The sequence below is a fragment of the Impatiens glandulifera genome, chromosome 1 (genome assembly GCF_907164915.1).
Source record: "Impatiens glandulifera chromosome 1, dImpGla2.1, whole genome shotgun sequence".
In the NCBI taxonomy this organism is placed as follows: domain Eukaryota; kingdom Viridiplantae; phylum Streptophyta; class Magnoliopsida; order Ericales; family Balsaminaceae; genus Impatiens; species Impatiens glandulifera.
Genome location: NC_061862.1, coordinates 19264845 through 19276565, shown reverse-complemented (window position 1 = coordinate 19276565; position 11721 = coordinate 19264845). Strand labels below are relative to the sequence as shown.

The window sequence follows — 11721 nt, the reverse complement described above, 5'->3', positions numbered from 1 at the left end:
CCAATCTTAGTTGATCTCTCTTTTACTCTCACTTCAACAAATCAACAACCAATTTTAATTGATCACACACCTCTTATCCATCGTCACACACCTCACACACTTATATATGGTTAGGAAAAAAAATAATTTAAAAAAGAGAGAGGATGATAGAGAAAATACATGTTGATGTCGATGATTCTGGTGAGCTTAAATTTTAAAGATCATTATATATATAGAGACCAAATCATCCACTAATTTCGACCTCACATTCGACAAACCACCCACTACCCGACCTCACACTTCTAGATGCCTCGTATCATTTATTTAAAAGTCGCGCCACGTTATATTATAGTCAAGAATGCATTTATGAAAATTTGAATTTGCATGTTTTTAGATTCGAACCCTAATCTTAATCATGAAATGTGAACATTAACCGCTAGATCACTTGAGATTGTTGAAATAATTTTATAATTTTATATTTTTATTATCAATTATATATATATATATATATATATATGAAGGAAAAAAATTTAATTGAGTAGAAAAGAGGAGAGAAGTGAAAAAATATTGATGCTGACTTGATCATTCTGTTGAACTTAAAATTTGAAGCATCATTATATATATATATATATATTTAATTATGTTAATTCAATCAATTATAAATCTAAATAATATAATTTTTGAGAATTTAATAAAAAAATTAATTAACTCAAATAAAACAAACCCTAAATGTTCGTATTTAACAAGTTAAAAATGTAATAACATGTTTGCAGGTCTAAAACGACACCGTTTAACTTGCAGTTTTGCTTCCGCTTATTAGGCTTATTACTTTGCCGGGGTGAAAGCCCTAAGAACTCTAAACCCTTAGGAACCCGCCATTCAGATTCAGTTTTTACACTCTCTTCACTTCTCTCTCTCTCTCTCTCTCTGATCCAAGGCCGCGGATCTCCTCAAGGTTACATTATTGTTTCTTCTCTTTATGTGTTGTATAGCTCACTGGGTTTTTGAATTCCTCGTCTTTCCTCTCAATATACATATATATGTTTCTTTCTCTCCAGGTATCACAAAATGTCACTTCGAGTATTAAACCCAAATGCCGAAGTGCTCAACAAATCTGCTGCGCTTCACATGAACATCAATGCCGCTAAGGGTTTGCAAGATGTCCTCAAGACCAACCTCGGTCCCAAGGGTACCATCAAGATGTGAGTTTTTCATTCACTTTTCATTTCGGCGTCATGTCTTTCATTCCCTTTTTTAATTAAAGTCTACATCTTTGATTCATTAGGCTTGTTGGTGGAGCTGGTGACATTAAACTGACAAAAGATGGCAACACCCTATTGAAGGAAATGGTATGTCTATGTTCATTGCTGATCTTCTTACGTTGTAAATTACTTGAGCAGTCTATATCTTGATTCTGAAATTCCGGGATTAGCTCGTGACATATTATGGTATTAGAAGTGATGTTGTTGCAGATGCAATCTTTATGACTCCAAATCATGTTACAAGCTCACAGATTCTACAAATCACTCTATTTGAACCATTACTACCAAATAATGATATCATATTTTCTTAATTATATGTTTTACTTTAATATTTGCAAGCTAACATAAACTCTGCATCAATTGACTCCATTCCTTTAATCTGAACTGCACGATTTCAATTTAATTGGGTCAGCCAGCTACAAGATGTTTTCCTTAACCAAATAAGTTAAAATGGATAATTATTTTCTTGCAATGTTTGAACAACCATAAATGTTTACATCCATGATTTTATGGTTGCAGCAAATTCAAAATCCTACTGCAATAATGATCGCAAGGACAGCAGTTGCACAAGATGACACAAGTGGTGATGGAACAACTTCTACAGTTATCTTCATTGGCGAGCTTATGAAACAATCTGAGCGCTATATTGATGAAGGTCATAGTTTATTCCAGTCTGCTGTTGTAACTAGTGAAATGGGAATCCCAATAGGAAATCTTCTGGTTATATTGCATTTTATAGTTTTGTGGATAAGGTTGCTTGTTATAGATTCAAAACCCATTGAATTTTTCGCAAAAAAAAACTGGCGATAACATGCATATTGTCTTTCCAACATGGATATTGGAACTTATCAACTGCAACCATTTGTTTCAGTACTTCATAGTTATCATTTGGATGTCATACTACCTTGCTTCATACTTTATATATATATTATTTATAGTTTTTCATTGGATATTTTCTTCAGGGATGCACCCTCGAGTATTAGTTGATGGTTTTGATATTGCAAAAAGAGCAACATTGCTTTTTCTAGAAAAGTTCAAGACCCCTGTAGTGATCGGTGGTGAACCTGACAAAGAGATGTTGAAGATGGTAGGAAGGACAACGCTGAGAACAAAGGTGTCAACTTTTCTTACATATCCTTGCATCTCCCAACAACACACACACACACACACACATATATATATATAATAAAGTATGAAGCACATAAGAAACTGCATAAGTTATGAAAAGACACCATGGAGCTATACCTCATATTTCTTTTAAAGAATGTTCTTGATTATTTGTCTGAACTTCTCTTTCATTGTTTTTAAGTTTGATTTTTTTTAATTTCTTTTTACAGTTGTATGAAGCATTGGCCGATCAGTTGACTGACGTAATTGTTAATGCAGTGAGTATTTCTATTTGATATTTCAATTTCTGAGCTTTTTGTGTAAGGATTAATTGTTTAATTGCATTCACCACAATGTTGGCGATATTTTGTGCCTATTTTGCGTCCTGGTGTATTTTCCTGGAAAGACATATATTAATTTGTCATTGTTTGCTTTTGTTTTTTGCTTGGTGCTAATAGGTACTTTGTATTCGCAAACCCGAAGAATCTATTGATCTTTTTATGGTTGAGATTATGCATATGCGGCACAAGTTTGATGTGGACACCCATTTGGTATGTATTCTAGAATATTTAAACGCTTGTGGCTACATTTATGAAACTTATCGCCGGGTGACATTTTTATGAATTCTTATTAATATTTGATTAGAAACAAAAAATTAGTATTTGATTGATGCCTGCAAATCTATAGTTAATTTGGGGATAATAAAGCAGTAAGTAATACAATGGACATGAGTTAAAAAATTAACTTAATAAAGTTAATTTTCTAGTTATATACGAAGGGTAATATGGCATTTTCTAGTTATTCTCTAGTATAATCTTTTTTCCTTGGGACAAGACATTGAGAAAATGAAAACCTCAAGTCATTCTTGGTTGACCTGGTTAATTACAGGCTTATAACTGCAACTTTGATTTCTGTTATTATGTTTCCCATTCAGGCTCAGTCTATTTTCTTATCATGGTAGATCTCTTAGTAACTTTGAAAGACAATAGGATGTTTTACATTTATGTGGAACATATGACTAGCCTTTTTCAAGAACTTGGACTCGGAATCCGGTTTCTTGTTCTTGATAAGAAACAGGTGCTACCCTCTAACCTGCACTGTATCTATTATTTAGTCAAGCTAGCATTATAAATCCTGAGTCCCAATGACATTACGGAAGAAAGTGATTATAGCCCTGTATATTTTTTTTGGTCTATGCTTATTGCTTGATATCTTGTCTAGATTTCCTCATAGTTGTCAATAGCGCCCGTAGCGCTAGCTATAGCGAATAGCGTAGCGTAGCGCCCACTTGTAGATATAAAGCGCTATAGGCTATACACTTTCAAATAGCCCCGCTTTTCTCGCTATAGCTCACATAGCGCCAATAGCTATTACCCCTTATAGCGACGCTATTTAAAAATATATTTATTTGACTTTTCATCTTCCCAAATTTTTCTCATTTATTTTTTCCTCTTCCTCTTCTCACACTTATTTTTCCTTATTTTATTCTCTCAAGCCTTTTCCAATTCTTATCTTCTCTTCTCTAGCCGTTTTGTTTCATAGTTTTAATTTATATAAGTTTTAGTAGTTTTATACATTGAGGCAATCAAATACAACTTCATCTACACATTTAAGAAGCTAGAAGGCAATAACATCTAAGTCAAGGGGGAAAAGACCAATAGGAACATCTAACACATTTTATCTTTTAGATGAATTTGATTTCGATGAAAAAAGTGAAGAAGAGAATGATGAAGAAAATGGTGACAATGAATTTTAGATTATGTTTTGAACTTTTTGTAGTTTAAGAATTGATGGTTTTTATGTTTTGAACTTTTAATTTTGTGATGTTTTTTATTTTTGATATTTACATGTTTTTTAACGCTGCTTTATTTTCAAATAGCCCTCCCTACGCTATTCGCTTTAAGCTATAGCCATGAGCAGCTTTGGCGCTATTTAGCGCTATACGCTATTGACAACTATGGATTTCCTTATGAAGGATATACCTTGCAAATATTTAGGCATTGCCATTTCTTAGATTCCTATTAAATATACTGCTAAGAAGTATATTTGAAGTGCATATTAAATATTCAGCTTCTGTGTTATTAAATGTAGAAGACTTTTAGATTAAACAAAAATAGGACCTATTAATGCTTCTTACTGCTGATCCAATCCTTGCACAGTCCTCTGATTTGTTAGGTCCCAAGTTTCGTCCAAACGCCACATTTGAGTCATTTTATAATGTTCTTGATTGTTAAACATGTATAATTATTATTCCAGTTCTCTTGGAGGCTGAATCATAAAAATATCTTAATGCATTGGTGTTTTTAAACCTTAATTAGTATTCCATTCTATAAGAAATGAAGAGGCAATTATCCACCTTTTGCAATTGAGATAGTTTGATCTAATCTTTTAGAATTTTCAATGTATTCTTAAAGGTTCTTTCCTGGTGATTCTCGGTTTGTTCATTATAATGTGTTTAGTGTAAAGTAAAAAAAATTGTGCATCATTTTATAAGTATTTTGTTGACTCTTTATTTTAATTACACTTGAAATCATAGGGGAGAGTTGTAAATGTAACTCTTCCCTTCTCATTCTTTGATTTTCCCATTTTTTTGTAGGTGGAAGGACTAGTTTTAGATCATGGTTCAAGGCATCCAGATATGAAACGAAGAGTGGAAAACTGTCACATCTTGACCTGTAATGTATCACTAGAGTATGAAAAAAGGTATGTAAAATACAAACATTGGCTATGTTGCTCCTGTTTCCTTTGTCTTTTTTCCTTTTCTTTTTCTTATTGTTGGGATTCTGGAAAGTTGTATACGAACCATCAATGGCACTGTAACACTTCACTTTGACATCATATTTGGTTTGATTCAACTAAGTTTAGTTGTAAAACTAAGAGAATTATGCACTCTTAACTAAAATCGAATTTGGTCTTTGAGTTCATCACTAGAACAACCAGAAAATTGTCACGAATATTGATTGAAACCTTGAAACCATTTTTGCAATAGATACTTGAGTAGACTAAGAAAGACTGCAACTTCTACAGTTCCATCTTTTGTTTTCTTCTCTTGAGAATTTTGATCTTTTCACATTCATAAATAGCAAATGCTAGAAGATACTATAAGTAACTACCAATCTGCAACCTACAGTTATTGCATCATAAGATAAATTATGGTGATGATAAATTAGTGTTAAATTATTTCTCTGGCTTCAAAGTCATACATTTAGAGTGAAGATTACATACAATGCCACTAAAAGGAAACTTAATGCGCTGACTTACTCTATATGGTCTTTTGCATCGTAGGTCTTTGTTTTCTTTACCTGGCTTATAATTTTCATGTAGCTCAAGTATTACTCTGGTTTCAATAACAATACATTTGGGATGCAAACAACATAAAGTGTCATTGATAAGAAACTTAATGTGTCGAATCACTCATGTTATGACAATCTTTTCCCTAGGTCTTCCGTAGTTCCGTTCCTTTACATGGCTTATAGTTTTCATGTAGCTCTGATCATTATGCAGCTTCATTTGATTTACTCAACTGTTATTTTAAATAACAGATTCATTCTCTTGCGGATATTTCTAGACTCCATTTTATTCTGTGTTGAAGTCATGTGTTGATCTCATTCCTGGATATTGTATTTTACTAGTATTAAGCTCCTAAATATTTAACTGAATAACTTGGTTGGTTGACACTGTGGATATGGACTTGTCTTTTTCTATCTAGTGAGGTAAATTCAGGATTTTTCTACTCAAATGCGGAACAGAGAGAGGCAATGGTTGCAGCTGAAAGGCGCTCTGTTGATGAAAGAGTGAACAAAATCATTGAAATGAAGAACCAGGTATGACTTGAGCTCTAGATTAGTTCTACTATTTGTATAATGCGAGGATTAATAATATGTTGTACTGACTTTACATATGGATGTACTTGTGGCTTAGGTTTGTGCTGGTACTGACAATAATTTTGTCATCATTAATCAAAAAGGAATTGACCCTCCATCATTGGATCTTCTTGCTAGAGCTGGGGTAAGTTTCACATGATTATGTCTTTCTCCTGCTCCTATTATGTTTTAATTTTCTGTCAAGTATTTGGATGTTGTGTCTTCATTCCCATTAAGGCTGCTGTAATTTTTAGAAAAATAACTTATGATGGCTTTTCCAGATAGTTAACACTTGTTTTTCTCCTTTGTTACAATTTGTTTATTATTTTTTTAGATTGTTGCACTTCGGAGAGCCAAGAGGAGAAATATGGAGCGATTGATTTTGGCATGTGGTGGAGAGGCTGTTAATTCTGTTGATGACTTGACTCCTGACTGTCTGGGATGGGCAGGACTTGTTTATGAACATGTGCTTGGAGAAGATAAGTATACATTTGTAGAAAATGTTAAGAACCCTCATTCTTGTACAATCCTAATTAAAGGTAGGTTGGACTTCTTGCTATGTTATAACTATTTGACTTAGTGGCTTGACCACAACAGTGTTTAATTATACAGTTTTATGTTTCTCAATTCTGTAGGACCTAATGATCATACTATTGCACAAATTAAGGATGCCGTCCGTGATGGTTTAAGGGCAGTGAAAAACACCATTGAAGATGAATCAGTCGTTCTAGTAAGTACTCTTCATAATCAAATTGTGCACCTAACTTAGGCAATATAAGCATTCTTGTCTTTTGACGAATTGATCCTCACATATATGTGTTAATAAACAACTGTAGGGGGCAGGAGCATTTGAAGTTGCAGCTAGACAGCATCTAGTCAACGAAGTAAAGAAAACTATTCAAGGGGTAAATGGATGAAGCTAACTAACTCATCAATAATTCTACATTATTAATTGCCACTTTCATTTATCTTATTCTTTGGACTTCAAATGTTGTACAGCGTGCCCAACTGGGAGTTCAAGCTTTCGCTGATGCCCTTCTTGTCATTCCCAAGACCCTAGCTGAAAATTCTGGTCTAGACACTCAAGATGCAATCATTTCCCTTACGGTAACAATTTCACTTATTAGAGTTATATAAACAATTTATGTAATAAAAAAATTGCTGATAAATATTGTTTCCGTTTCTTGTAACTTTGACAGGGTGAGCATGACAGAGGTAATATCGTGGGATTAAACCTGCACACCGGTGAGCCTATTGATCCACAAATGGAGGGCATCTTTGACAATTACTCAGTCAAACGACAAATCATAAATTCTGTGTAAGTCTAAAAGTAGTAATTATATTGGATATATTATAAACGCTTTAGAAAATGGAATAAGCAGTAACGAATATCCTTGTTTATTATGGGTTTGGTTCAGGCCGGTTATTGCCTCACAGTTACTGTTAGTGGATGAAGTGATTCGCGCGGGTCGCAACATGAGGAAGCCAACTGGTCCTTAAATTTGCTTTCTTCTCCAAACCATGAGCAATTTTGTTGAGTTTTCGATACTGTTTGGTTCTTTTATAAGTAGTAGGTTATGTTTCTTATTTATGAAATCATTTTGTTATTGTCACTGCTGGCTGGATAACAACATAATGACTGGTTTTTATGCAAATTCATTGTGCCCCTATGGCTTGTCTGTTTCTTTGTTCATTTGCTTTTAAATTTCCTGGTTTTCTTTATGTTATTGCAAGCTTTCATTCTTGTAATCACCGTTTGGAAAAACCCTAAAATATTGATTTTTCATTAGTTGTACTGTTATATTATTATTATTTATTAAATGTAACAAGAGTAATAGATAAAATATAATTAAATTGCAGATTAAAATTTAATGAATATATTCATTAAATTATATTACTATTTCTTAACATCTGAATTAGTGATCTTTTTGTTTAATTATAATGATATTTATTTTCATCTGTACCCAAGGTTTAATGTATGCTATTTTATGTTTTACTCTTTTATATTTTCTATGTAAATGATTAATATCACTGCATAAGAATATTATCCTATTTATTTTATAATTAAAAATGATGAATTACCAAATAAAGTATAAGGAAGAAAGTTGACATTAATAAATATTTAGATTTTGTTTTGTACTATGAAATTGAAATTGGTTAAACGATTGTTTGTGTATAAAAGAAAATAAATTCTCATTTAAAATGATAATAATTATGTATACAATATTTCTTTTCAACTAAAATCATTTACCTATATCTAAATAGTAAGTCTAACAAAAAATTATTATAATATAAAAATAGTAATATAACATATATTAATTTAGTTTTATAAGTTTTTAATTCTAATTGATTCAAATAAGCAGTTATATATTAAATATTAATTTATAAATAATACAAAATAATATTTAAAAATTTAAAACAAATAAATGAGAATTTAGATATTAAATAATATGATAAATTTATAAAAATTAAAATTTCAATAGAGAAGATTCAACAATTTTGAAATTTCTTTAGTAGCTCCATATACGACTTGTTAGAGTTCCAAAACAATGAGCAATGAGCAAACAAATCAATCGTATCAACAATGTCGAAAAAATATTATTAAATATTTGTTTTTACTCGTGGGGTTGATAAGCAACGCCGAAAAAAGTCTAAGTGAAAACCGATAATTTATCGGTATGATCAAAATAATGAAAAATTTGTACCAAACAAAAAATGATACCCGTAAAAGAGTCCAATAAAATAACATATTTAAAAACTATTCATTAAACAAAAGAGAAATAAGTAGAGATTTAACAACTTCATCTATTTTGCTAAAAAAAATAAAAATGAATGTACATAGATTTATAGATTAACATCACAAAAATAATTGACGTTAAGAATAACAAACGACCCAACAGATTAAAAAATAAAATATTAATATTATTCGGATTATAAAAAATTAGAAGGAATGATCAAACAAAATACAACACTGCCTCAATAAATTATAAAACTATGAGTATATATATAATCTTTAATTTGATTTAGTTCAATGGGGACTAATTAAAATTGCAATTACTAAAACTAGAAAAAAAAGTGAACATACAAATTTTATCTAATAAATTATTTAAGTAATAAACTAAATAATCAGTTTATTTTTATATGATTTAAAAATATAAAAACTAAGTTTGGAGATTTCTAAATAAATATTTGGGATATTTTCCCGCTCAATTAGTAATTAATTGCAGGACTTTAATGGAGTTGCCAAATCCACGAGACTCGTAGTTGTGGTCTTAAATGACAACATTGTCCCTTGACTATCAGCCGCGTTCGTTCGTACGAGAGACTTTTCTTCCTTTGCAGTCTCCGTCCCCATTTGTCTGTCCACTTCCTTTTCTATTTGTACCTCCATCCTTCATCTTCATCTTCATCTCCATCTCTAAAGACTCTGTAATTTTCAGACAAGGCTAGACTGGTCCAAGGAGGTAATGTTAGATTCAATTCAGTTCAACCCATTCTGTATTTTGTTTATAATAATCTCTCATATCTAGCATTTGGCTTGATGGGTTAAACTCTAATTGGCTATTTACTATCAGATTTCCATGTATTCTTGTTATTAGTAGTTTACAAATGTATGCCATATAGATTGAACACGATTTATTTAACAATGGAATATTAGGTTATGCCCAGAATTATGTCTTAGGAATGATAAATTTCTGAATTGGTTGTAGAATTTGAAGGAAAAACAAAAAGATGGTTCATAGTGAATCGCGTGAAGAAAATGTTTACTTGGCAAAGTTGGCTGAACAAGCTGAAAGATATGAAGAAATGGTTGAGTTCATGGAGAAAGTGGTGAAAGTATCTGATGTTGAGGAGCTGAGTGTGGAAGAAAGGAACCTTCTTTCAGTGGCTTATAAGAATGTGATTGGTGCAAGGAGGGGTTCTTGGAGGATTATTTCTTCGATTGAACAGAAGGAGGAGTCTCGAGGAAATGAAGATCATGTCAACATCATTAAGGAGTACAGGAGTAAAATTGAAGAGGAACTCAGCAAGATTTGTGATGGTATTCTGATTCTTTTGGAGAAGAATCTCATTCCTGTGGCATCATCTGGGGAATCTAAGATATTTTACCTTAAGATGAAGGGTGATTATCATAGGTATTTGGCTGAGTTTAAGACTGGTGCTGAGAGGAAGGAAGCTGCTGAGAGTACCTTGTTGGCTTACAAATCTGCACAGGTTTGTTTGTGATTATCTCTATTTTCTTGTTACTGGATTTTATTTGGGCATTTTTGTTTGATAAGTTGCTTATCTCAATTAAGTTATTTACCTCAATTTCAGTAAGATACGAATGGTTTAACTCGATAATCTAGTTAAAACATTAAAAAAGACAAATTTAAACCAGTAAATTAATCATGTTACCCTTAAAAAATCATTGTCTATTGTGTACCCTTTTGATTTATTTACCTTTGGTGTTGTTGAAGGATATTGCTTTGGCAGATTTAACGCCTACTCATCCGATTAGGCTGGGACTGGCACTTAATTTCTCCGTCTTTTACTATGAGATTCTTAACTCACCTGATCGGGCATGTAATTTGGCAAAGCAGGTTTGTTAATTAATCCCTGCATTCAACAAATATTGATTTCCTATAATGATGTTTTTTCTCAAAAAAATGTTAAAATTTTTTATGTCAGGCTTTTGATGAGGCTATTTCTGAGCTGGACTCATTGGGTGAGGAATCATACAAAGATAGCACTTTGATCATGCAACTTCTTCGCGACAATCTGACACTATGGACATCTGATGTCGCGGTCTGTTCTTCATTTTTATCTCTTATTAACTGCTAATCTTCATTGCCCTTATGTTGAACCAGTTCACTGCATTCATATCTAGCAGAATGAATACTCGTTGTAAGAAATTGATAATGAATAGGGTTTGGTGATTACAGGATGAAAGTGTGGACGAGATCAAAGAAGGTTCGAAACGCGAATCAGGAGAAGGTCACGAGTAGTGATGAATGGTTCATCCTCCTATTGAGCTGCTGCATTATAATAGTATTACAGATGATGAAAATTTCTAGTTGGCTGTTATGTCCTCTGCTAGCTTATATTAATAGCATTTTCTTTGCTCCTCTTAGATGATGATAAACAAATCTCCCCTTTCTAAGGAAGTGAATTCTTAATTCATTTCTCTTTTGTTGTGTCTTTCTATGATTCTACAAAGATGTTTGCTGTTTTCTGCCTTAAAAACAATTTGGAATTATTTTACCTAGAATTTTCATTTGCCCTAGTTTTTAATTTCGATGTCTTGGCTGCCCTAATGAATGACCTAGTTTAAAAAAATACCAATAACATTTATAAGGATAGGTATATATTGGTAATTTAGTAGTACCATAAGAATTATTGTGTTCATAGTTCATACACACATACAAGACATCTTTTAAAGAATGAAACTTGTATAATAAACTAGATAATACAAATATTAACTACCACACTAACAATTAAAAAGTACCCTTAAACACAAACTATGATAC

General features: G+C 32.0%; 2 protein-coding genes across 3 annotated transcripts; both read left to right on the top strand.

Moving 5' to 3' along the window:
• The first annotated feature begins 815 nt into the window (after positions 1-815).
• LOC124921070 (T-complex protein 1 subunit zeta 1) lies at positions 816-7894 on the top strand. The gene is made up of 16 exons (XM_047461675.1): positions 816-934; positions 1038-1181; positions 1265-1328; positions 1761-1896; positions 2204-2355; positions 2579-2626; positions 2807-2899; positions 4945-5051; positions 6058-6172; positions 6270-6356; positions 6546-6750; positions 6847-6941; positions 7048-7116; positions 7211-7318; positions 7411-7529; positions 7630-7894. The coding sequence occupies exons 2-16, from the start codon at positions 1048-1050 to the stop codon at positions 7709-7711; spliced, it is 1614 nt and encodes a 537-aa protein (XP_047317631.1). The 5' UTR covers positions 816-934; positions 1038-1047; the 3' UTR covers positions 7712-7894.
• A 1656-nt stretch (positions 7895-9550) lies between these two features.
• Positions 9551-11462, top strand: LOC124920081 (14-3-3 protein 4). Of its 2 annotated transcripts, XM_047460485.1 has the most exons (5): positions 9551-9675; positions 9931-10426; positions 10672-10794; positions 10883-10999; positions 11137-11462. In XM_047460485.1, exons 2-5 carry the CDS (start codon positions 9944-9946, stop codon positions 11197-11199), a joined length of 786 nt encoding a protein of 261 aa, XP_047316441.1. In that variant the 5' UTR covers positions 9551-9675; positions 9931-9943; the 3' UTR covers positions 11200-11462. The 2 variants fall into 2 exon arrangements, with proteins under 2 accessions (XP_047316441.1, XP_047316440.1); XM_047460484.1 differs by lacking the exon at positions 9551-9675 and having other exon boundaries at positions 9891-10426.
• Positions 11463-11721: the final 259 nt, after the last annotated feature.